The sequence below is a fragment of the Malania oleifera genome, chromosome 9 (assembly GCF_029873635.1).
Source record: "Malania oleifera isolate guangnan ecotype guangnan chromosome 9, ASM2987363v1, whole genome shotgun sequence".
NCBI classification, from domain to species: Eukaryota; Viridiplantae; Streptophyta; class Magnoliopsida; order Santalales; family Ximeniaceae; genus Malania; species Malania oleifera.
Window position 1 is genome coordinate 7,101,594 of NC_080425.1, and position 27,940 is coordinate 7,129,533.

The window sequence follows — 27,940 nt, forward strand, 5'->3', positions numbered from 1 at the left end:
CGTTTTTGAATTTCATTTACAGAGTTTTCAGGATAGAGAATAGACCCAATGATGCGACACATAAACTAGGATCATTTTGATATGGCTTATGGAAATAAACTTTGAAATTCAAAAACGAATTTTGAACTGTTGCGATCAACTTCCCCAGTAATCAAGAATATATGATAAAATGCACAGCAGTTTAAAAAAATTAGGCACTGTTATTCTGAAAAAACATTGAAAATGCTCTTACCCTATGTTTGGGAGATCCCTTCAATTTGGATTTGAGTTGATTTTAAAAGACAGTAATACAAAATATTGTTAAAATTTATCTAAATCTATCAAAATCTAAATCCCAAACATGAAATCCATGCTACCAAAACGTGGCGTAAAAACATTTACAAAGCCAACTAAACAAAAACCTCGCAAGTCATTATGGAGAAACACTTACAAGGTACAACGTACCAAATTTGTAACCTATTAATCATAAAATGTTATATTAAGATTTAAAACGTTAAGAATGGTATGAAGCTACACCCATGCATACCTCTTAACCCTGGTGAGCTTTTTTCAAATGTTAATGTAAAAGACAATTTTGGGAGTGCAGTAGCCTCCGTGCCGCCTTCCCAGACACGGCTCTCTCGGTTCCAATCATGTTAGGGATGACAACACAAGCAAGCAATCATGTTAGGCAACAAGAAGCAGGAGAGAGAGAGAGAGAGAGAGAGAGAGAGAGAGAGAGAGAGAGAGAGAGAGAGAGAGAGCATGACTCAGCATGCCTTCGGTTCCTAATACTTCAGGTTTCATTGCCTGCATCATGCGCCTTTTCGGAAAGATCCATACAAAAAAACTGCATGCTAAACCAATTGTTTCCATTTTAAACATTAGCTAATAATGCAGTTCTTGAGGTGAAGCCAGTGAAGGTTTGATACTTGCCACACAGAGAGAGAGAGAGAGAGAGAGAGAGAGAGAATCAGATACTCTCTAGATTCATTGAACGGCAGATATTACTTAATTGAAGATGGATTCTTTGCACAATGGATAATATCATATTAAATGTCCAGCCTACCCTATAGGGTGTATAGCAGAGATGCTAAAAGCACTCAAAATGCATTAAAAAATCACACATCTGATCTCTATGGCACTGCCCAGCTGAAAAAATATCCTGTCTGCCTGCCTCCTAATTTGCACACATTTGACAAGGCTTTAGCTTCTTGCTTGCTTGAATTATACGAAGTATACCTGTTGTTTTGGGTTCGTATCGACATTGTCCCAAAGGTTGGTCTGCTAGTCTGCCACTGGAGGTTGGTCCACTTCATGAGGTTCCTACAAAACAAATATATATATAAAGAGAAAGAAGTAAATGAAATAAAGATCACTAAAGCTCTCTGTGATTAGGTTTCCTCCAACTAAAAAATTAGAAAGAGAATTAAATCAAACTGACACTAAAGCTTTCAATTTTAGAAAGAAGCTCAATGCAGTCTTAACTAATCATTCAGAGTGATTTTATCAAACTACACAAATTATCAAAATTGTTTGCAACCTTGTTCGACAAGTTAGATATTAACTGGGTGGGAAGGAGGGAGGAGAGTTTTTACCTCTTGGGAACGATGGGCTTGAGACAGAGCACTTAGCTGGCAGCTTTCCATATTTACAAGCAACTGACTTACTGTCTTCAGATGAGGAACACTGGAAGGACCACAAAAAGAAATTTTTTAAGGGCACCAGAGAATGGAAGGCCCAAAATCCAAATAATAAACAAATATGACTTTGGTTTAGTAAGCACAGATGGGTTCTACTAGTGCTCCATTTTTTTTTTTTTACTCAGAGCAATGAAATGTACTCCAATGTTTAAGGTGTAGTTTAATGTTCCAAGGCCCATTCCGGCCTCTGCACTATCATTTTAAACCCTATTCTCATCAATCCATCAATAAGTCAATTTCATTTTAAAACCTAATCCCATGGATCCATCAATAGATTCATTCACAAAGTATGGTATCGGCTGCTTTAAACTACTAGTGCTCCATTTTTTTTCACTCCGAGCAATGAAATGTACTCCAATGTTTGAGGTGTAGTTTCATGTTCCAAGGACCACTCCGACCTCTGCACTATCATTTTAAACCCTATTCTCATCAATCCATCAATAAATCAACTTCATTTTAAAACCTAATGGCATGGATCCATCAATAGATTCATTCACAAAGAATGGTATTGGCCGCTTTAAACTACTAGTGCTCCATTTTTATTTTTATTTTTTTACTCTGAGCAATGAAATGTACTCCAATGTTTGAGGTGTAGTTTAATGTTCCAAGGCCCACTCTGGCCTCGGCACTATCATTTTAAACCCTATTCTCATCAATCCATCAATAAATCAACTTCATTTTAAAACCTAATCCCATGGATCCATCAATAGATTCATTCAAAATGGTATCGGCTACTTAAAACTACTAGTGCTCCATTTTTTATTTTTACTCCGAGCAATGAAATGTACTCCAATGTTTGACGTGTAGTTTAATGTTCCAAGGCCCACTCTGGCCTCTGCACTATCATTTTAAACCCTATTCTCATCAATCCATCAATAAATCAACTTCATTTTAAAACCTAATCCCATGGATCCATCAATAGATTCATTCGCAAAGAATGGTATCGGCTGCTTTATGGGACACTCTTACTGGGGGTTCCTAACACAGGAAAAGCAAAAAAAAAAACATCCATCTCAAGGGGGATGTTTTATCATGTTGAATAGTTGAGGCTCTGGAGAAAGTTTGCACCTCTCATGGGTAATAAGTCCACGTGGCTGTCTATTTATTATCTGAAGGTGCAAATGCATCCTTTTAGCAGCATCATCAACAAACATGAGAATCTTAGTGAAAAAAAATGAGGACCACTGAATTGGAGACTGGTGCTCCAACCAATAGACACACAAAAATCTCTATTGATCCCTCTCTTTCTCTCTCACACTCAAACACATGCACTCACACAAGCATGCACACAGAAAATGCTTGCAGGCTGGCATGCACAAAAACAAAAATTTCCACTAATATGCAGGCATGCTCATGCATTAGTAGGCCAATAGGCAGCTGGAAAAAATTGCTGAAACTCCAACATCAAATGCATATGCTGGTATTAAATACATCAATCAGACCAAAGTTAAAAGCAAGTCCATGAAACATGGCAGCGCAAACTTGTAAATTCCACAATTTTCAAAAGTTTAGTTGGTATCCTCAGACACTAAAATTTCTATTTGACCAAAAAAATCCATAAAAAATGTTGGGAAGTCATATCACACACGGATTTATGATTACTTCAAATCATAGTTGTAGGCCACAAAAGGTATATACACAACACAAACAGATTTTTTTTGGGTTTAAATTTTCCACTATCTTTAGTCTCATGCAGACCATTTTTTGGTATTCCTACCTCATTTATCTCCAGTCATCCTCCAAAGAATACAAGTAAATATTTCATAATTATACAATTGTTAAATTCAACATTTTCTGGGAACGCTGTCATACCTGAACAGAAATATGTCATTTGAAAATTTTTAGCTACCTAACCCATGAATAGTATGTTTATCTAATCATAACCTATGATTGCAGCATATTTTGGACATTTCTTGTAAAATCAGAGCAACTTTCAGGAGTTTTGGAAAGAATAGAAATGGTAGAGCTCTTTGGCGTGCGGCTGTTTTCACCATCCTTTGGACCTTGTTGTGGATTGAGAGGAATGCCAGGACTTTTAAAGGTTGCTCAACCTGCTCATGGCCTTTATGGGATAGAGCAACTTTCCTTGCCTCCTTATGGGTGCACTCTTTGACTTCTTTTAGAGAATATCACTGTCTGACCTCATAAGATACTGGAGGGCAGCGCTTTTGTATTGGTTACTTCCATTGTTTTTTCTGCTTTCCTTTGATGTATTATAGCTTTTCTGCATTTCTAATTTTGTGGGAACTCCTTGTCATCTAAATCATGAACTCTGATTCTTGGTTTTAATAATGTTGTATTCTTTTATTCAAAAAAAAAAAGGCATAAACTTTCCAAAAATTACTTTGTATTAAGACAATAAGCTGTAATTTTTTTTTTTTTTTTCTTTTCTGTTTGTTCTATTTTATTTATTTACTTATTTGAAAAATAAATATTTAATTCCACAAAAAGTTAAAGCCATATGAGGGCAAAGAGGGGCTTGGACGGGGAACCTTTGCAATCCATTTTCCATGTGTGCATCTAAAGCTGAAATTACCCGAGGCATATGCTCCAATACCTGGCTCAGACAACAGAAAGAGCAAGATGATCAGAGAACTAAATGTTTTGCGGGAGTATCCAATGCTCATATTTGTTTCTGTATACAAAAATCAACATACTTGCCCAGTATTCCTGATTGTAGAGGTTTTCGCCAAAAGGTTTTTTGGGAGCTTTATTATTTGTGCCTGCAATGGAGATAATAGCAACAATTTTAAAGAGTTTATGGACAGTCCACCATAAAAGAAAAATATTAAACAACAAAGTAAAACAATGTAGTCACTAATTTAAATACCCTTGTTCCATAATTAAGGACCATTTGATGTTGGTGTCCTTCGCTTTAGGAGTGAGGAGAACTGTGCTCATTTCTTCTTATATGGCCCATTTGCTTAGACTCTTTGAAACAGATCGTTAGACTGGGGAGACGGTAATTTGGGTTACTCCATGTTTTATTTTTATTTTTATTCTTATGCTTTCTGTGTTGTTACTTCTAGAGGATATTGTGGGTAAAAAGAGAGGATAGCTCTATTGCATTTTGCAGTTCTTGCTATTATCTGGTGTATTTGGCTCAAGACTAGGAATGCAAGAACTTGCAGGGGGGCTGGTACTTCTTCTCAGTTGGTTTGGAGCAGAGTTGATTTCCTTGCCTCATTATGATGTGCTGCTCATTAGAAATGTTTCTTTAGAAAATTTGCAGAGATGTTGTACCACTTCACAACATTTGACTTGTTCTGCAGTGTTTTTCTTCTTTGTTTCCTTGTCCTCCTCTTATCTTGTTCTACTTTTCTTTGGCTGTTCTTTTTCCATCTCCCTTAACATTATTCTTTGTTTACCAACAACAACAATAACAAAAATAAGCACAACAAAAAAAATCAAAAGAGAAAAAACTCAACTCAGATATACTCTGCCAGAATCTGAAATGTCAGTTTCCTTCCTTTCTCTTGCAAATAAGAAGGTTGCTACATCACCATCAACTGCAGCAAGCTGTCACTACTAGCATAGGTTTCTTCTCCTCTTCCTCTCATCAAGAAACCCCAAACCGCCATTTCATCCCCCAACCTCCATTTCTTCTTCTCAGCTCGGTTCCAGCCCAAGCCCAACCATGTGTCAAGCTGAGCTAAGCAAAACAGACAGACAGACAGACAGACAGACACACACACACACACAAAGAGAAATCTCTTAATTAGACAATTGTTCTCCCTTTTTGGCATATCTTCTTCATGGAATTGAACCTTCTAGACAACTTTTTGGCTTGTTGGTTTGTGCTAGCTTCTCAGTAAGCTCATTAGCAACTTAAGGGCTTCAAAATTAATTCTTCCGATTGCTGTGGTCTGTCAGCCATATCATCTGCAGTATTATAGTAATTCAACTGGTAGGATTTGAAACTTCGGGAAAAGATACAAGTTGCAATTTTGAGAATTGACTATTGCTCAATTTTATTGATAATTCATAGCCAAAATTATGCAGGGGCAGCATCAAGGATCTAAAGCCATGGGAGAGAGAAGAAATTGAAGAGAAGAAGGAAGGGGAAGGGAGAAAGAGGAGATACCGGGGGTGGGTGGGAGGTAATCACATGCTCACTTCAAATTCAAATTCATCGACCTACTTACAACATGGCTTTCACACACTATTTATAAAAAAAAGCCCCCTCATATGAAATTTCGCATATGCTCCTAAAACTACATTACATTAGAAACATACCTCTATAATACACAAATATTACAAACAAGTCCCCAAATACACATCCTATTCCAGTTAATACTAAACAAACATAATTGCAAAGTAACGTGTACTCCCAAGAGAGGGGGTGAATTGGGATTTTAAAAATTCTTTTTATTTTCTTTAATTAATTCTTTCTTAACTCTTTTTGGTTTCAGCAAACACACATACAAAGTTGGTTTACAATCACAAGTTCAGTGGAAAATTAATTTAGTTATAAACCTTTATGAATGAGGATTCCAATTTGAATACTTTTTTTTCAGCAATTTAATTTAACCAACCAAGATAATCAAGACAAGATTCACAATGAAGAATAATTCCAGCAATGCTTCCAAGATTCAGCAATTTAGTAAGTCAAAGTCGAATTTAAGCATGTAGCTAATAAATGCCCTATATTAATAGACTTGATTTCTCAATATGAAGCACGATAGAAATTTCCAATCACTCTTCCAAAACTCAGAATTTAAACAAACTTTCAATTAATTAATGAATCTTGGGTATTAATCAATCAATGTACTCCCTTACGGTTTCCGCAATTAGTATTAATCAATCAACATACTCCCTTTCGGTTTCCGCAATCCCAAAGTCAAATTAATTTTCAGTTTATTTAATATCCAATCCACGTAGTTTATGAGTAGAAAATTAAATATCCAACCATGCAGTTTATATGGGTAGGAAATTAAATGAGAGTAGGGAAGAGAGTGACACCGCGAGTTTTACGAGGCTTGGCTATCCCGGCCTACGTCCTCGCCTTGGACAACACACCTAAGGATTCCACTATACCACTCCTTTACGAGTAGGAGCAACCTTATACAATCCCTCCTTCAATAGGCTAGAGTTCGCCTCTTCAAACGATACCCCACGCTTGGCCCAACAACGATTCAAAACTTGAACCGTCTACAAAAACAAGAACAAATTTGGCATACAAAGACACTCACTACAAGAATTGATTAGTACAACAATAAAACACAATTCTATATACTTCAATTCAAAATAACAATAGAAAGAATTTGAAGCTTTAGAAGTATATCACCATGAGCTTCTTTCTTGATGGAAAGATTCAAAATATGCTCAGAAATTTGAGAGAGTGTTACAGCAAATCTCAGTAGAGAATTTCAGAACGTATGTGAGCAAAAAAGCTTTTGAGAGTATTGTAAGCAAGGAAGCTTTGATTGCTGTGTATTACTTTTGCGTATTGAATCCTTTGTCTTGGGGGGTATTTATAGATGTTTAGAAAAAAGTATTTCGTGTTCCCCAAGTAACTTGAAGTGTTTCTCAAGTTTTCATAACATTTAGAATTCAAAAACTAAAATTTGGAAACTTCCCGTTATTTTTAAAATTAGAATTCTCTAAGAGTTAGTCGACTGGGTACGAAGAATCAGTCGCCTAGATCATTAAAAACACTGAGAATTTCAAATGCAGTAGGGTGTCAGTTGACTTGGTCGTTACAAGTCAATCGCCTGGGTCCTCTCAGGTTCTCTCAAATTCATTTTGTTTATTTGTCAGTTACCTGGTCCATCTCAGTTAGGCGTCTGGACAAACCAAAAAAACTGATTTTCCATTTTGTTTTCAAAAACTTTTTGCTCTTTTGTTTTCCCCAAAGTAATTTAAAACTTTTGAAAAATATTTTCCAGGGTTTCGCAAAATGTGGTCTCTAGGTCAATGAGTTTCCTAATAAGCTTCAAATCCAAAATATCATCATTTGAATGAAGTACTTACATAGAGACTCTCTTAAGACTTTAAACATATTCTAAGCTTGGAGTCTTCATGCTTGTCATTGGCTGAGTCTATCCTGTCTTTAAGCTTCAATTCTCTAAGCTTTCATCAAGTCATTTTTAGAATTTATGCTTTCATGTCCTTTAAGCTTTCATTTCCTTTTCACGTAGTCTTGTAATGAGCTTCATGATTACTTGAACTTAAGTTTAAAAAAAAAAAACCGATTCCTTAAGTATCATCACTTTCAACAAAACATGTTAAATTACATTAATTTGGTTATCATCAAAATAAGATTAGTAAGTCATATTAGGCCAACAATCTCCCCCATTTTGATGATGACAAATAAGGAGCAAAGGTAAGTGAACCTTGATAAGGCTCCCCCTTACAATAAGCATATTTTTAACAATGTTTTGAAAGTACAATAATCATCCATATGATAGTTTTTCAAATAGTATCAACTTCAGTTTTATGAAAGTTCATATTGCAAGATCTCATTTCAATAATATTCATTTCATATATCGACATATATCAGCATATCATATGTACTGCAAGATCTTAGTTCAATAATATCCATTTCATATACCAACATATACCAACATATCAATAGTATTCTCAATTTTGCAACATCCTCAATTTTTGCTTTGCAACTTTACTCTCAATTTTGCTCAATCCTTCTCCCCTTTTTGACATCAATCAAAAAAAGAAAGGAAATAACAAGGCAAAGTCCAAAGTAGACACAAATTCATACACAACAAGACATTCATATAGAACCATAATTGTACAGTGTCATAAGTAGAAAATGAATAAATAAATAAACTGAGATACAATCTGAAACATAGTGAACTAATTACATATATATATATATATATATATATATAGTAATGAGATGCACAACAAAAGGACTGATATAGCACTGAAATACACATCATAGCAACAAAAACATCAAGCATCAACATCAGCTGCATCATCATCTTCAGATCCTTCATCATTTCCTTCATCTTTCTCTTCCTCAAATTTCTCATCTAATGCATCATCACAAGGATAACGTGAGGAACTAGCCTGATATTGTTCCAAACGGCTAAGTCTTTGATCAAGTGAGCAGATACTAGACTGAAGTGAGGTATTACTTTCCTTAAGAGATTGAAGTCCTAAGTGTACATCACTAGTAAAAGTAGTAAACTGATGATGAAATGGTATGAACCATGAAGGAGCATCACTCTGAGGTTCTGGCTGCTGATCAGGAGGTGGAGCTTGCTCAGGAGCTGGCCAAGGTGGTCTTTTGCCTCTCAGAAACCAACCCTACTCATGTTTCTCATATCCCATCTGTTTTAGAGTTGTAGAGTCGAAAAGATCATATCGAGTACTCTTTATGAACAACTCATTTGGACTGATAATACTAAGAAGAGAAAACAGAATATTAAGGATGCCTCCATATGGAAGAGTAACCCGTCTTGCTTCCAATCTTGTCCACATCCATTTCAGAATCAAACTAGACAAGTCAAGTTTCTTCCCTTACAAAAGACACCACATAATAAAGCAGTCCACAAATGACATGTAATCGTGTGAGCCGGCCTAGGGTACGATATCGTAAGCTATGATTTTCTGAAGTATTTGTGCTTGAAGGTTCAACTATGTATACTTAAGAGGAGTCCTAAATTGTTCAGGTACTTCAACCATAATTAACGGTAAAAATTCCTCGAGGGTGAATCCTTGGTCCATGATCCAAGTACGTGAGCATGCAGGACACTCAAAATCACCTTGGTCAATACGAAGAATAGGGGCCAAGGTTTGTGGTGTTAATACTATTCTTTGTCCTCTGACTTCAGTAGTGAGTACCGTTTGACTCTGAACCATATTCGCATAAAATATCTTAATGAGATTTGGGTATAGGCCCTTTGCTTGATAAACCACAAGATTTTTTCAACCTATTGCGCTAAACATTGGTAGTATGTTCGGAAATCTACCGTAAAGAAAGTTGTGTCGATGATCTTACCAAGTATTGGATTGGTTGCTCGAAGATGAATCCTATATCGTTGTTTGGTGTTAGAAGTAACAAGCCATTGATCAATGTTGTCTACTTCTTGTCTGGAGGTAGAGCCTTGATTCACTGCTCATTTGGTTCGTGGCATTTTGATGAACGAATTGAAAGCCCTAGAAATTCGTATGTGGAAGATGTGGGGAGATGATTTCCACTCTTTCAATGAAAGATTTTGGGTTTAGGAGCAAGGGGAATGGAAGAAAACGAATTCGGGTGAGTTGAGGAACCAAGTCCAGTTGACTAGAATAAAAGAAATTAGGGTCTCGCGCTCAAAATATATAAAGCCCCAATGATCCAGTCAACTGGGTCTCAGAAGTCAGTCGCTTGACTAACTGAGAAACTAAATTCCTGCAAGTCAGTGGCTCGTCAATCGACTGGGATCACTGAACTCAGTCACCTAACTTCCCAAAAATTTCAATTTTTCTTCTTTTCTCTTCTTGTATTCTTTCTAAACCACTTCCCTATTGTGTAATAGGTCAAGTTATCTTCTTATTGATATAAACCTTTCTTCTGAAAGAGGTTTGGTAAAAATATTCGCCCATTGATCACTTGTATTTACAAATTCTAGTATGATATCTTCTTTTTGCACATGATCTCTTAGAAAATGATGTCTAATGTCTATATGTTTGGTTCTTGAGTGTGATATTGGATTTTTGGAAATGTTTATAGCACTTGTATTATCACACTTTATTGGTATGACAAAATATTCTAGATTATAGCCCTTTAATTGTTGCTTCATGTAGAGTGCTTGTGCACAACAACTCCCTGCTACCACATACTCAGCTTTAGCAGTACATAAGGCTACGAAATTTTGTTTCTTAGAGAACCAAGATACTAGAGATCGTCCTAGAAAATGACACGTACCACTTGTACTTTTTCCATCAATTTTACATCTAGTGTAATCAACATCTGAATAACTAATCAATTCGAATCCAATGTCCTTAGGATACCAAAGTCCTAAGTCAATAGTACCTATTAAGTATCTTAAGATCCTTTTTACAACTATTTGATGAGATTCTTTAGGAGCTAATTGAAATCGTGCACACATGCATATGCTAAACATTATATCCGATCTACTAGCTGTCAAGTATAACAAACTTCCTATCATACCTCTATAGTTTTTCATATCTACTGGTCTTCCTTTTTCATCCTTACCAAGACTTATGGAAATACTCATTGGAGTTCTTATAGGCTTGCTACTTTCCACGTCAAATTTCTTAAGCATGTCTTTTATATATTTGGATTGATTTATAAAAATTTCATTCTTGGCTTGCTTAATTTGTAGTCCTAGGAAGTAGTTCAATTCTCCCATCATGCTCATTTCAAATTCCTCTTGCATACACTTAGCAAATTCCTTACATAAAACATTATTTGTTGCACCAAATATGATACCATTCACATAGATTTGGATAATGAGCATGTCTTCCTTCTTAGTTTTGATAAATAATGTGCTATCTACCTTTCCTCTAGAAAATCCCTTTTCTAGTAAAAATCCACTAAACCTTTCATACCAAGTCCTAGGGGCTTGTTTTAATCCATACAAGACTTTTGTTAACTTAAACACATAATCAGGATTTTGAATATCCTCAAAGTCTGGAGGTTGTGCTACATATGCTTCTTCATTTATAAAACCATTTAGAAATGCACTCTTCACATCCATTTGATAAAGTTTGAATTCTTTGTGAGATGCATAGGCTAATAGCATTCTTATGGCTTCCATTCTAGCTATAGGAGCAAAAATCTCATTATAGTCTATTCCTTCTTCTTAGTTATATCCTTGAGCCACAAGTCTAGCTTTATTTCTTACCACAATTCCATTTTCATCCTTTTTATTCCTAAATACCCACTTTATTCCAATAATTGAATGGTCATCTGGTCTAGGAACTAATTTCCATACTTTATTTCTTTCAAATTGATTTAATTTTTCTTGCATAGCCACTATCCATGAATCATCACTTAGAGCTTTTCCAACGTTCTTAGGTTCATTTTGAGATAAGAATGCATAATGATTACATAGATTTTTCAACGAAGATCTAGTAGATACACCTCGTGATGGTTCTCCTATGATATGATCTCTAGGAAGATTTCTTACAAATTTTCATTCTTTGGGTAACTCAGAATTTTCTGTAGTATCATCATTTGAAGTTAATTCATTTTTCTCTTCTTTCACTTCTATAATTTCTAAGTCTTCTCATTTTTGAGTGGTTTGAACTACTTCAACATTTATAGTTTTATTAAATGGATTTTCTTCATCAAATGTTACATGAATTGATTCCACAATTGTAAGAGTTCTTTTATTATAGATTCTAAATGCTTTACTATTTAATGCATATCCTAAAAATATTCCTTCATCAGCTTTTGCATCAAATTTACCTAAATCATCTTTATCATTTAGTACAAAACATTTGCATCCAAATACATGAAAGTAAGATATGTTAGGCCTTTTACCTCTCCATAATTCATAGGGAGTCTTGTTTAGGCTTGATCTTATGGATACTCTATTTATTACATAGCACGCGGTATTTACCGCCTCAACCCAAAAGTACTTAGGTAGCTTATGCTCATTGAGCATTGTTCTTGCCATTTCTTGAAGAGCTCAATTCTTTCTTTCAACAACACCATTTTGTTGGGGAGTTCTAGGTGCTGAAAATTATGACTTATTCCATATTCATTACAAAATTTTGCAACTTCTTTGTTGTTAAATTCTCTTCCTTGATCACTCCTAATATTTGAGACACCATATCCTTTCTCATTTTGAAGTCTCTTGCACAAATTTATTAACATATGTTTCATCCTTGGAGGCTAAAAAGAGTACCTAGGTAAACCTGGAGTAGTCATCAACTATGACAAAAGCATATTGCTTTCCTCCTATACTTTGTATTCTAGTAGGACCAAACAAATTTAAATGAATAAGTTCTAAAGGTCTACTAGTAGAAATATGTTTCTTCTTTTTAGAGTTTGTCTTAATTTGCTTCCCAAGTTGGCAAGCATCACAAATTTTGTCTTTTATGAATTTTGTGCTTGATAAACCTTTGAATAACTTCTTTCTAAATAAGTTTGATATCAAATCCATGCTTGCATGTCCTATTCTTCTATGTCAAAGCCAACTGGCTTCATTCATGGCAGCCAAACATGTTACTTCTCGAGAGATTAGATTTTCAAGATTTATACAATATACATTATTGACTCTATAAGTTGTAATAGAACTTCATGTTTTATTGGATTTTGAACTATGCACTTATCTTGTTTAAAGACTATGTCAAACCCCTTATCACTAAGTTGACTTATGCTTAAAAGATTATGTTTAAACCCATCCACTAGTAAAACATCATCTATGGTAAGGAAGGTTCTTTACCTATTTTTCCAATTCCAATGATTTCACCTTTAGCGTTGTCGCCGAAAGTGACATACCGTTCATCTTTTTGAGCTAGGGTGGTGAACTTGGTTTTATCTCCGGTCATGTGTTTTGAACACCCGCTGTCCAAATACCATTTTTCCTTTGATGGAGTGGTCCTAAAGCATACTTACAAGGAAGGATTCAAGGTGTTATTTTTGGAATCCAAACCTTCTTAATTCTTTTTAAGTCAATCTATTTTTAGTGTTTACTTTCCATTCTTTTTTTATTTTGACATATTTCTTTTGAGTGGACAATTAAACTTTATGTGTCCCTTATTCCTACATAAGAAGCAAGTAGTGTGTTCATAAATATTTGTAGAAGATGTACTAGCAAAGTATTTAGCTTCTTTTACGAAATATCCCATAAATAGGTTCTTCTTTTTGCTTTCAATTCCATTGTATTCAATTCCTTCTTTATCACTAATCATCCTTTGTTGTCCAACCATCTTTTCAAAATTTTCTTTTCCTCTAATAAAATTGTAAATGATCTTGTCTTTATCTTCAATTTTACTTTTAAGGTTCCTTATTTCTAAGTCTTTCTTACTTTCACCATTTACTTGTAGTTTTACCAAATCTTGGGACATGTTGTTTATTTTCTTCATGAGATCATCAATATGAGAGTCCTTTTCTATTTCAGCTAATTTTTCAGATTTTCATTTTGTTCTTTCAAAGCTATATTCCTTTTAGTTACTTTTATGAACCTATTGTATAAGACAAATAATTCAGCCTAGATTTTTTTGTATGAAGGCATACTATCACATGAATCATTACATGACTTTTCACTAGACTCTTCTGATGAACTATAGTAGGAGTTTACCTCAGCATTGTGAGCCATGAAGCATATGTTGGCCACTTTTTGTTCACTTGATTCGTTCTCCGATTCGCTTGAGCTTGTATCATCCCATGTAGCCTTCATTGCCTTTTTTTCTTTTTCTTATCTTTCTTCAGCTGTGGACAATCAGGTTTAATATGTCCAACCTTTTTGCAATTATAACACGTAGGAGGTTCATTTTTAGTTTCCTTTTTGTTTGTTTTTCCTTTGTCAGTTTTTTATCCTTTAAACTTCCAAGGGAATTCTTTCTGAAAAATTTTCCAAGTCTTCTAGTAATGAAGGCTAGTTCTTCATCATCTAATTCCTTTTCTTCGTCTTCATCACTAGAGCTTTCTTTGGCAGCCTTAAGGGCTATTGGTTTCTTATTTTTATTATTATTCTCGAAAATCTTTCGTTCATTGTCATCTCATATGTGAGAAGGGACCGATTAACTCATCAAAAGAAGTATTTTTCAGGTTTCTTCCTTCCGTGATTGCTGTGACTTTAGGTTCCCATATCGAAGAAAGTCCTTTAAGGATTTTTCGAATCATTTCATATGTTGAGTAATTTTTCCCTAAAGCATTTAAGGAATTGATTATGTGGGTAAACCTAGTATACATGTTAGTGATAATTTCTTCTGGGTTCATCCTAGATGCCTCATACTCACTTGTGTGCATGTCGATTCTACTATCTTTAACATCGACCGTTCCTTCATAGGTTACCTCTAACTTATCCCAAATTTCTTTGGCTGACTTACATGTCATGACCCTATTAAACTCATTTACATCTAAGGCACAATATAGTGCATTCATGGCACTTGAATTAACTTGCAACATTTTAAAGTCATTATCAATCATATCTTTTTTTTTCCTTAGGCACTTCTTTACCATCTACTAATTTAGTAAGGATGTGGTCATCATGTGTGACAACTTTCCATGCCTTCCAATCCATGTTTTGAAGGTAGATTCTCATTCATTATTTCCAAAAAGTGTAGTTTACACCACAGAAAATAGGAGGTCTAGTTGAGGATTGACCCTCAGCAAAAGGGGATACACCTAGATGTGCCATTTAAATCCTTATGTAGCGTCTAGATTAAGATTTGCTACAACCTCGCTCCGATACCAATTGAAAAGTAAGGTGTACTCCCAAGAGGGGGGGTGAATTGGGATTTTAAAAATTCCTTTTACCCTCTTTAATTAATTCTTTCTTAACTCTTTTTGGTTTCAGCAAACACACATACAAAGTTGGTTTATAATCACAAGTTCAGCAGAAAATTAATTTAGTTATAAACCTTTATAAATGAGGATTCCAATTTGAATACTTCTTTCAGCAATTTAATTTAACCAACCAAGATAATCAAGACAAGATTCACAATAAAGAATAATTCTAGCAATGCTTCCAAGATTTAGCAATTTAGTAAGTCAAAGTAGAGTTTAAGTATGTAGCTGATAAATGCCCTGTATTAATACACATGATTTCTCAATATGAAGCACAATAGAAATTTCCAATTACTCTTCCAAAACTAAGAATTTAAACAAACTTTCAATTAATGAATGAGTCTTGGGTATTAATCAATCAACGTACTCCCTTACAGTTTCTGCAATTAGTATTGATCAATCAACGTACTCCCTTTCGGTTTCCGCAATCCCAAAGTCAAATTAATTTCAGTTTATTTAATATCCAATCTACGTAGTTTATATGAGGAAAAAATTAAATATCCAACCACGCAGTTTATACGAGCAGGAAATTAAATGAGAGTAGGGAAGAGAGTGACACCGCAAGTTTTACGAGGTTCAGCTATCCCAGCCTACGTCCTTGCCTTAGGCAACACACCTAAGGATTCCACTATACCACTCCTTTACGGGTAGGAGCAACCTTTTACAATCCCTCTTTCAATAGGCTAGAGTTCGCCTCTCCAAACGATACCCCACGCTTGGTCCAACAATGATTCAAAACCTGACCCGCCTACAAAAACAAGAACAAATTTGGTGTACAAAGACACTCTCTGAAAAAGCTGATTAGTACAACAATAAAGCACAATTCTATATACTTCAATTCAAAATAACAATAGAAAGAATTTGAAACTTTAGAAGTATATCACCGTCAGCTTCTTTCTTGATGGAAAGAATTCAAAATATGCTCAGAAATTTGAGAGAGTTTCAAAGCAAAACTCAGTAGATAATTTCAAAATGTATGTGAGCAAGAGAGCTTTTGAGAGTATTGTAAGCAAGGAAGCTTTGATTGTTGTGTATTGCTTTTGTGTATTGAATCCTTTGTCTTGGGGGTTATTTATAGATGTTTAGAAAAGAGTATTTCGTGTTCCCTAAGTGACTTGAAGTGTTTCCTAAGTTTTCATAATGTTTAGAATTCAAAAACTAAATTTTGGAAACTTCTTGCTATTTTTAAAATTTGAATTCTCTAAGAGTCAGTCAACTGGGTACGAAGAGTCAGTCGCCTGGATCATTAAAAATACTGAGAATTTCAAAGGCAGTAGGGTGTCAATCGACTGGGTCGTTACAAGTCAGTCGCCTGGGTCCTCTCGGGTTCTCTCAAACTCCTTCTGTTTATTTGTCAGTCGCCTAGGCCATCTCAGTTAGGCGCCTAGACAGACCAAAAAAACTGATTTTCCATTTTGTTTCCAAAATCTTTTTGCTCTTTTGTTTTTCCCAAAATTATTTAAAATTTTCTGAGGTTTTGCAAAATATGGTCTCTAAGTCAATGGGTTTCCTAATAAGCTTCAAATCCAATCATATCATCATTTGAATGAAGTACTTACATAGAGACTCTCTTAAGACTTTAAACATATTCTAAGCTTGGAGTCTTCATGCTTGTCATTGGCTGAGTCCATCTTGTCTTTAAGCTTCAATTCTCTAAGCTTTCATCAAGTCATCTTTGGAATTTATGCTTTCATGTCCTTTAAGCCTTCATGTCCTTTTCACGTAGTCTTGCAATGAGCTTCATGATTACTTGAACTTGAGTTTTAAAAAAAAAAACCGATTCCTTAAGTATCATCACTTTCAACAAAACATGTTAAATTACCTTAGTTTTGTTATCATCAAAATAAGATTAGTAAGTCATGTTAGGTCAACAATAATAAATCTAATTAATTAAATACATCAATCCATGTCCTATTCTTCTCCATTAATCTCAAACAAGAGTCAATTCATGGTTTGGCTTCTTGTCCTACGTCAAATCTCCCTTAGAAAAAATTCGGCCTCAAATTTTGAAATGTTGCAGGATCAGAAATAAGAAGCAAACTTGGATTCTTTGAAAGCCAATGCTTTAGTAATACAAGAAACAACAATTCTTTGACAGCATCGTAGCCTTGAATTGAGTTGGCATCAATAAAATCATCAGGGATGACAAACTCTACAATAGGAATGTCTGAAAGACTTTGGACGTCTTCAAATGCATATATTTTATTCCCTGTAGTGTCTTCAAGTTGAGTAACTCTAGCAGATACTTTATCTTGGTTGGTTAATTGGTTGGTAGAGTGTGCTTCAAAATGATGTTCTTACTATTATAGTGGAAGACGTGTTCAAATCCTTGAGTCACACCAAAAATCATCTAACTGAGAAGAATCAAGGAATACACGCCATTATTCATAGGTATGATATCACACCAAACATAATCAAAATAATCACCCATCTGGATTGGAACTGAACATCTTTCACAAACATGAAAGGTGGTGTTATCATTTCAAGACATCTCATAATGCTATAGGTGAGGTTCGAGATGAAGTTGCAGATGATTGACCCCATTTGTAGAAACCAATTCATGAGCATCTTCTATTAGTGATGATTTTGCAAACATTTACTCTGTAGTTGAGAAAGGTTTGCAAAAGCTTAAAATTGTGCCCAAGGAAGGCATTCATTTTTCCAATAATTTGTCACCGTATTGCTGGATTTACACACACACGCAGGCTGCAACTATATATCACCAAAAGTCTTAAACACAATTGCCCATAATTCACAATCTATTCATGCAAAATCATAAATTTAACCCCCCAATTTTCAAGAATTACCTTTAGATCTTGAGTGTCACACAAAAAGAAACAAATTCACCTTAAAAATTCACAAAATGCAGCAATAGAACCTGATTTTTAGTGCTGGCAGCGACAATTTCTCACTTTTTGTGGCAAATTATCACACTTGCTTGCAAAATATCATGTCCGTAGTCAAGATATCTTGCTGCAGTTCAAAATACCATGAAGAAAACCCAAAATAGCATGGCTGGAACAATTTATCACGAGACAAGAAATTGCAAAGAGTGGCAAAGTTCCTCAAGCATGTCGATGGCGAGTTGGGGGCATAAGCTTCTGGAGAGGGTCCTCAAGCAATGAGATTTCAAGCGAAGATAGATCAAAGAGTGGAGGTTGCATGGTGGTGGTTATGTGATGAGAAAAAAGCACAGTAGTTGGAATTTTATGAAGGCTAATGGCTGGGCAATCTTCTTCCACTGGTGTGTGCCCATACGCTTGGTCGGACGGCTAGGAAACATAGGCACTCCTGGAAGTCTGAAGTGTCGGTCTCCGACACGTATCGGATACCGATACCTGCCCGACATCCCCCGAGACGTATCCAACACGTGTCAGGAATTTATTTATTTATTTTTGTTATTGGACACAACGAAAACACTTTCCAACACTCTGTCATACAACTAGGACACCTCCAAGACATTTCTTGCACTGAAATGCTGTGTTTGGTTGCCCTCTTTAATTCTGTAAATAAAATCTCACAACAAAATTGAGAAGTTGAAAGATTGAGAGTCGAGAGGTTCTTTGACATTTGAGTGGTTAGGATTTGAAGCACTAGTGCCTGTGCCAGCCTTGTAGAGCGCCGCTAGACCTCCTGACCCCTAGAACCCCCTACCCTCTTCCAAAAAATAAAATAAAACCATCGTTTTTTTGCCGCTCTCTGTTCATATATATATATATATATATATATATATATATATATTTAATTTCTTGATAAGACATGCTCATTGCCCCTGTTAGCCATGCCCTTGAGTTGTGTTTTTGTTGTTGGACCAATACTCAACAATATGAATGTAGTTGATGATTGTATAAGTATAGTTTTTAAAACGTGTAATTAATAATTTTGCATAAATGGTGCTTCTATTTCATTTAAAATCAAAATTACTACAATATTTGTCATCTAAAAGGAAGACATGCCTATATATATATACTTTTATATTAATTAATTAAAGTATCCCTAATGTGTCACATCCTCTTTTTTTCAAAATTGTTGTATCATTGTGTCAGTATCGTGTCATATATTAGTGCTTCTTAGTTGGACAATGTTGAAATTTTCTTAGTAGGCCTTTTGGTGGTGTCTGCTTCTAATGGTGCAAGGATGGGCCTGAAATTTTGGGAAAAGTTCAGAAATGCTTTTAAATTTTTTTTCTTTTTTAATAGAGAGCAAGAGATGGAAAGAATTAGGAAGAAGAAGAAGAAAGTAAAATGGTAGACGAGGAGAAAACAGAAGCAGGTTTTAGACAGAACAGAGGAGAAAGAAAGAGAATAAAGGGAGAAAATTAGAAATTAGAGGGACATTTGAGAGAATTGTGGGAGAGAATTAGGAGGAGAAGACAAAAGAAGAGGAGGAGGAAAGGTACGGAAGAAGAAGAGAGCAGATACTGCTGGGCAGCAGGGATTTGAAATAGAATATAGGATCAGAACCAGAGAAAGATAAGAAGGAAAAGAACCAGAATGAACAGAGAAATTGAAATATCAGGATTCAAACCCTGGTAATACACTAGAAAAGAAAAACATAAGAATGGGTAGGAATCATTATAGACAAAAACTTAAAAGATAGTATTGTAGATGTCAAAAGAGTAGGGAATAAAGTCATAAAATCAAGATGATCTTAGGTGAAAAGATAAAAACGTCATTAGTATTTATACTACTCAAATAAGCTTAGCAGAAGACCTCAAGAGACAATTTTGTGAAGATAATGATACTATTATACAAGGCATATAAGGGATTAAGAAAATATTTATAGGAGCTACTTTGAATGGATACATGGGAAAGGATACTAAAGGCTATGAAAGTATACATAGAGGAAACAAATATGGAGATAAAAATGAGTCTAGGGATATGATCCTAGATTTCGCATTATCATATGATTTTATTACAATGAATACCTGTTTTAAGAAAAGAGAAGAACACTTAATAACCTTCACGAGTGGATGATTACCCGTCAAAGTTGTATAATTAGGTGTTTAAATGCATTAATTAAGTATTGCAATTTTACTTAAATGCCTAGTTATGTGCACAATTGGTGATACTAAGATAATTATCCCTTCTTTGCTCGTAAATTTACGAACATTCTTGTTTAATTATTGCAGGGCAATTTTCAGGAATAAAAGGTGAAGGCCCAAACATTTTAAAGCAAGGAAAGTGGCATGCATAAGGAGGACACACTTGATGGACCATGAAGATTAGAGAGAAACAAGAGCATGGGCCACGCAAAGAAGGCCCATGTGGCAATTATTGGTTGATTTAGAGCTTTAAAGGTTGCAAGGGCTGGCATGCATGTGTGTGGGCTGCAAGGGCAGCCGTGCTTGAGAGAAAAGAAGGCATGGGCCAAAGCAAAGTAGGCCCATGCGCCTACTTGGAGAAGTCCACATAGCTAGGGCAGATTTGAAGGAAGAAAAACATGTTTTAACTTAGTGCTAGCCATGCATATGTGTGTGGGCTGCAAGGGAGCAGCTGTGCAAGAAGTAAAATAAGTCACATGGGCCTTGCAAAGAAGGCCCATGCGCATGGAGGAGTCTAACACGGCTAGGGCAGCTTGTGGCAAAGGAGAAGGATTGTTTTAAGCTAGGTATGGCACTATGTTTGTGGAGGTTTGGAGGCCATGGGCTTGAGGGCAGCGCATGCTGGGATTTGGGAGCAGCCTTGTGTATCCACATGGCCATAGACTCTTCTCTTCTACTCTTCTCTCCTCTTCTCTCTTCACTTCTAGTTTTTGTTCTTTGTTTCTTCACTTTTGACGTTTATTTTGAGCGCAAGTGTTGGAAGTTGGAACAGCTGCAGATTGAGGAGTTGGAGCTGCCGAACCTAGAGAGGAATCCCCTCCATTCTGCCATAGACTACTTTCTCTTTTCTCTTCTCTTTTCACTCTTCTAGCTTTTGTTCTTTGTGTTCTTTACTTAAATGTTAATTTCAATACTTTGTTTTGTTTAAGTTATTGTTGGATTGAGTTTGTTTTGTTTAAGTTAATGTTGGATTGAGTACTCTTTATGGTTGAATGTTTTATTTGATTAATGAAGTTCTTATCTTTGATTCTTTGTTTGAATGTTTAAATGTAGGGTCATTTTGTTCGTTTAATTTTGTTATCGTTTATTTTATTGTTTGAGTGGATCATTGAATGAGTTATCTTTGTTGCGTTGGGTTTGCGTAGTGTGTTAAGCTTAATTTGTGTTTATGAGATGTTTTAAAACACAAGGAGATTAAGATTTAGTTAAGTAACAAGGCTGCACACAAGGTGTTTGATAGAATGTCCTTTAGAGCATGAACATTAAATTTGGCCATGTCAGAAATAGTGGATTAGATGATGCTGTTGAATGTGGTTTAGCTCCTCGAAGCAAGGATAATCATTATTCATTGAACACACGTCCTCAATTTATTATAATTTAGGTACAAAAGTAGTGTTGGTGACAAGGACGTCGACACGTGAATTTTAAACTTGTTACGTAACTAAGTTTTGCGTCTTACTTGAGTTTATAAACATGCTGCATTTTAATTTCATTTAGTCTATTGAGTAGATAACTTACAAATCTCACACAAAACCAAGAAAAAGAACCATCTTTGGATCATCTCCGAAACCCCATTCCATTGTTAATAACATGTTAGTTGATCATAGGGTTTAATTTCCTTCATTTTTGGATAACAGTTAAATTTGGAATTCAACCATACCGTTCCTTGTGGAAATGACTTAGGGACTTCCTTAATTACTACTTGCTGACACTCTTATACTTGAGAGTTATTCTCTAAGGTGTTTTTAGAGTCAAGTCATTGGACAAAGTAAAGTCCAACAGATTTTTTTTTTTTAACTAGGAGCGTAGATTGCTTATCATGTAAGGATTGTAAAGTTATCCAGGTGAAAGCTTCACTACACAACATAGAGTTTTAGTGTTAGATATATATATTAAAAGATGGAAGAGAAAGGATAATATAAATTAATGTCAGGGAACTAAATGGCGAAACCAAAAGGGAGAAAATACAATAAGATTTAAAGATAAAATGATCAAAGATGGTGACGGCAATAGAAGATGGCGTAGACAAAAACCCTCTTTGGAGTAGTATAAGTTTTATTAAAAGGACAGCAAAAGAAGTTTTAGATGAAACAAGAAGAAGATTCTTAGATAGCAAAGAAAATTGATGGTTAGATCAAGATGTTCAAAAACCTGTAATACAAAAAGAATGTGGTATAAAATATGGCAAAAATGTAGAACATGGAAAACTTTGAAAAATATACAGAGACGAGAAAAAATGCAAAAAAGGTCGTTATTAAAGCTAAACATGGATCATGTAATAATTTATAAAGAGACATATTTAAACTTGCTAAAGCTAGAGAAAGAAAGCGCAAGGACTTAGGTCTTAGGTAATGTAAAATGTATTAAAAGTGAGGATGATCTTGTCTTGGTTAAGGAAGAAGACATAAAAGAAAGGTGGCAAAGTTACTTTAGCAAGCTATTTCATGAAAACCAAGTAGAAGACCTAAATTAGAGTTGATAAGTTAGGAAAAAAAACTAAAAATATGAGATTTATTTGCAAAATTAGAGTTAATGAAGTTAAGCTTGTATTAAAAAAGATGAAAAATGGAAAAATCTATAGAACTGGATAACATACCAATTGAAGTTTGGAAATGCCTACGTGATAGCAAAATTATATGATTAACTAATTTATTTACACAATTATAAAAACTAAAAAAATGCCAGAAAAATAAATGCAAAGCACTTCAATACCTTAAAAAAAAAAAAATGCATCCCCAGGCCACAAGGTTCCCCACTTTGCAATGGTAGGGGGAGGGTCATGATAGTGTAGCAACCTTGCCCCTGCTTTTATGCAAAGAAGTTATTTCCTTGGACTCGAACTCACGACCAACCGGTCACAAAGAAGCAACCTTACCGTTTATCTGAGGTCCATCATCAAAAGTAGTTTAATAGCCATACACAAAAATAAAGGAGATTTTCAAAATTGTAATAATTATCGTGGAATTAAACTTATGAGTCATACAATGAAACTATGGGAAAGGGAGTTGAAAAAAAGTTAAGGTTAGAAACGAGGATTCCAAAAAATCAATTTGGTTGTATGCCTAGGGGTCTACTACAAAAGATATATATCTTTTAAGAAGATTGATGGAAAAGTCTAGGGGAAAGAAGAGACTTGCATATTGTTTTTATTGACTTCAAGAAAGTGTATGATAGGATATCAATGGAAATTTTATGTGGATCATGGAAAAAAAATGGCATATGTAGTAGGTGTATTGATGTCATTAAGGATATGTATACTGGAGTTATGACAAGCATTAAGACTATAGGTGGAGAGGCTAAGGAGTTCCAATCACAATAGGTGTACATCAACTATCTACTTAGAACCCTTATCTTTTTACTCTAGTGATGGATGAACTTACTAGGAGTATCGAAAATGGGGTTCCATGGTGTATGTTGTTTGCAAGTGATATGGTCTTGATTGATGAAACTAAGGATGGAATAGAATCTAAGTTAGAATTATGAAACGAAGTTGTAGAATCCAAGTTGAAGGAGAAATTGAAGATATAATGCATAGAGTTCAAGCAAGTTGGGTAAAATGGAGAAGTGCTTCGAGTGTGTAGTGTGATCGTAGAATACACTTAAAATTAAAAAGAAAGTTCTATAGGATGGTTGAAGACCAGCTATGCTATATGGATCAAAGGCTAACAATTAATAAACATATCAAAAAATAAAAGTTATTGACATGAGAATGCTAAGGTGGATGAGTGGAATATCATTAAAAGATAAACCACAAATTAACATATTCATGGCAAGTTATGCATAACTCCTGTAGAAGATAAGGGAGGGGCGACTTAGGTGCCTTTAATTTGGCACCACACTCTTACCTAAATTGTACATTAATATGTATTCACACACACACACACACACTATGCAGCTCCCATCTCATATATCCTTTTCCTTTCAAAAAAACCAATCATGCTGCAGGTCACCCAGTTTACGGTCCCCCAGTTAATACCAAAAGATATTCTTCAACTTTTTACATACCAAGTGTTCTTTCCTGGATTCCATAAAACCAATCAATTGTTCTCTCTCTCTCTCTCTCTCTCTCTCTCTCTCTCTCTCTCTCTCTATATATATATATATATATATATATATGCATATCCTCCAATAGATCTCCATTGAGGAAATCTGTTTTAACATCATTCTAGTGAAGTTTTAAATAAAAATGAGCCATTAGGGCCATCAAAACACATAATGAATCATTCTTTGAAACCAAAGAGAAACTTTGTTTACGATCAATGTCCTTCTGCTGATTTCAGCCATTAGTTAACAATCTAGCCTTATACCTTTCAATCTCACTTTTTTTATTCTCTTTCACGCATTGAGCTTAGCTGATGCCTTGAATGCCTTTAATGAGATAAATTTTCATGAATGAGCTCAACAAGACAACAATGGGAAAAATCATCAATAAAGTGATGAAACATCTATAATCACTCATCGCAGCAAGAGTGAGAAAACCACAAATATCAATATAAATTAATTTCAGAATACTCTTAACTTCTTTTAGTCTCTTTGGACTTAGCTTTACCTGTAAGTTTCCCTTTTTACATAGTCAACACAAGTCTCGAAACTAGAAAAATATAAGACATGGATAAAACCCTTCTTAAACAATCTCTCCATTCTCTTTCTCAAAATGTGCCCCAAGGCTTCCATGCCATGACAGAAGAATTCTCATCTAATATACCATGCTTGCATCAACAATCACAAGGTTCCCCGCTTTGCGATGGTAGGGTACAATGTACGCAGTCTTACCCCTGCTTTTACGCAAAGAGATTATTTCCTTGGACTCAAACTTGTGGCCAACCGGTCACAAAGGAGCAACCTTACCGTTAATCCAAAGTCTATCCTCAAAGGCACTTTAATGCCTATATACAAAAATAATAGAGATATACAAAATTGTAATAGCAATCATGGAATTAAAGTTATTAGTCATACAATGAAGCTGTGGGAATAAATAGTTGAACGAAGATTAAGGATAGAAATGAGGGTCTTAGAAAATCAATTTGATTTTTAGGCTAGAGATCCACTACAGAATCTACATATCTTTTAAGAAGATTAACGGAAAAGTTTAGAAAGAATAAAATAGACTTGCAAATGGTTTTTATTGACTCGGAGAAAGTGTATGATAGGGTATCTAGGAAAATTCTACATGGGTTTTGAAAAAAAGGGAAATATGTAGTAAATATACTAATGTCATTACGGATATGTACAAAGGAGTTATGACTAGCATTAAGACTACAAGTGGAGAGGCTAGGGAATTTCTAATCACAATTACATCAAGAATCTACTTTGAACCCTTATCTTTTTGCTCTAGTGATGGATGAACTTACTAGGAGTATCTAAAATGAGGTTCCATGGCGTATGTTGTTTGCAAATGATATTGTCTTGATTGATGAAACTAGGGGTGGAATAGAATTTAATTTAGAAGTATGGAGGGAAGCTTTAGAATCCAAGCTGAAGGAGAAATTGAAGAAGATGTAATGCATAGAATTAAAGGAAGTGCTTCGAGTGTGCTGTGTAATCATAGAATACCCTTAAAATTAAAAATGAAGTTCTACAGGATGGTTGTAAAACCAACTAAGCTATATGGATCAGAATATTTGACAATTAAGAAAAGACATATCCAAAAAGTAAAAGTTGTAGAAATGAGGATGCTAAGGTGGATAAGTGGTATAACATTAAAAGATAAACTACGAGTGAACATATTTATGGCAAGTTATATATAGCTCCTATAGAAGATAAGGGAGAAATGACTCAAGTGGTTTAGGCATCTGCAATGTATGCCAAATAGTGCACCAGTTAGCATGATTAAGCTAGTTATTGTAAGAGGTAGTAGAATGGGTAGGGTGGACCTAATATAACTTGGAATAAGGTAGTAAAAATTTAATAGCTTTGAATTTGTCAGAAGAAATTGTTCATGATTATGTAAATTGGCGTAAAAGGATTAGTGCAGGCGACCCCGCATAGTTGGACTTAAGGCCAAGTTCGTTGTTGTTGTTATTATTGTTGTTGTTTTTGTTATACTTATGGACACACCTATAGCAATGAACATTATTAGTACTTGAAGTTTTCTGGAGTCTAATATCAATCCACCTTGCCTACTTGCATTAATTTCTTGCCTCATAACCAATGAAAATTTAAAAGAGGTCCATGTTTCCATGAAGAAAGATGTTGAGATTGTAAAAAACGATCAAACCCTTGTTCAACAAATTGCAACCCAACTCCATAATTCATTCAACCAACTCAAGGTAACCATCAATGAATTCTATAAAAGAGAGGCCACCTTCTTTAGCAATGTGGCTACTCTCCGACATCAACAAAATTGAGCATCAACTGTTGTCGTATAAGAAATGCATAGGAAATGGATGAGGCCAATGTAGATCCCTAAGATACCCACATTTTTAAGTCAACCCAATTTACTCACCAATAGTCATCGTAAGAAAGGTGACCTGAAAACTACAATAGCGACATTTCATAGGATCCTAATATCTATATCATCAATTGACGGACCATATTTTAGTTGGGCTCCATTTTAAAAGACAATTTGTCCCTTTGAATGCCACATAAATACAATGAGCCATTCAATATCCTATTTCCACAAAATGTCCAACATGCCCCAAAATATCATTAGCATTGGGTAAATACAGGCAATATGCATCACGAGACCATGTTTGGAAGTTCATTGAAATTGAGTTACCCTTTCGTATTTGCATAACATTAAGAGCTAGAAATCGGTGATCTCGAATGAGGCTATGTCAAAAACGGAGACATCACAAAAGCCCAATCCCACTAACATAAATGGCCTCCTCTTGAATGATTAAGCGCCTTTTATTTGAAAAAAAAAAAAAAAGGTCATGTAAAAATAGATTGACCATTTGTATTCTAGGGAACAACAAATTTAATAATTTATTAAGACACTACAAGCAGAGCAGACTTTCTTCCTCGTTAGCACCCCCAGAAAGGAAGATCGAAAATGATAGAGAAAATATCAATTCCTTACAAAAATGAGCTTGCAAGGATCTTACTGACAAAAAATAACCTAAATTAGCGCTCTTTTCCTAGCACACAAACGCACGCAGAGAGAGAGAGAGAGGTGCCTCACCAAATGCTGGACCTTAAGATCCCTAACAGCAAATCCTCCAAAGAATTTCAGGAAAACAAAAAGGTGCAAAAGAAATAGCTAAATTAAAGCCATGAAAGCTCCAAAAAGTCTCTAAATTGACCATGAATGACTCACGCTTCAGCAAATCCTCCAAAGAATTCAGGAAAATAAAAAGGTGCAAAAGAAATAACTAAATTGAAGCCATGAAAGCTCCCAAAAGACTCTAAATTGACCATGAATGACTCACGCTGGTCCCTAACAGTAACATGAATTCCAGGAAAATGAAGAACTACCACTGAATATAAAAAAAAACAAAGCCACAAACAGAAACATACAAAATCGCCTCTTAATCGAGCAAAAATCACTATAAGCATCGTCAGATGAGATAATTGCCACGCAATAACTTCAAGAAACACATAAATTAGAGAATACTAATACCTGAGAAGAAGACGATTGTTGCATGAGATGGAGGAGATTGGATGTGGATTGAACAGCCTGGGAAATCTGATCGGACACCGTAGCTTTCGCCGCACCTTCTCTGCTCGAACTCCTTCCACCGCCACCGCCGGTTGTTCTCGAAGGGATTGCTGCAGCCATTGCTCCGACTGCTCCCTGCAAATGGTACACAATAGCACACCGATGAAACTTGCGCCGAGTTT

At 35.2% G+C, this 27,940-nt stretch overlaps 1 protein-coding gene across 2 annotated transcripts; it reads right to left on the reverse strand.

The window, feature by feature from the left end:
• Positions 1-968: 968 nt before the first annotated feature.
• On the reverse strand, positions 969-27,940 carry LOC131163889 (tobamovirus multiplication protein 2B). 2 transcript variants are annotated; one of them, XM_058120701.1, is made up of 5 exons: positions 27,720-27,940; positions 4,340-4,405; positions 4,175-4,239; positions 1,578-1,668; positions 969-1,305 (listed from the first exon to the last, which is right to left on the reverse strand). In XM_058120701.1, exons 1-5 carry the CDS (start codon positions 27,876-27,878, stop codon positions 1,267-1,269), a joined length of 420 nt encoding a protein of 139 aa, XP_057976684.1. In that variant the 5' UTR covers positions 27,879-27,940; the 3' UTR covers positions 969-1,266. The 2 variants fall into 2 exon arrangements, with proteins under 2 accessions (XP_057976684.1, XP_057976683.1); XM_058120700.1 differs by having other exon boundaries at positions 969-1,668; positions 27,720-27,938.

Coding starts and splice junctions, on each gene's coding strand:
- LOC131163889 (XM_058120700.1), bottom strand. CDS start 27,878: ATGGCTGCAGCAATCCCTTCGAGAACAACCGGCGGTGGCGGTGGAAGG. Junction 4,240..4,339: donor CAATCAGGAATACTGGGCAA/GTATGTTGATTT, acceptor TGTCTGAGCCAG/GTATTGGAGCATATGCCTCG. Junction 1,669..4,174: donor ATGGAAAATGGATTGCAAAG/GTTCCCCGTCCA, acceptor TGGTCCTTCCAG/TGTTCCTCATCTGAAGACAG.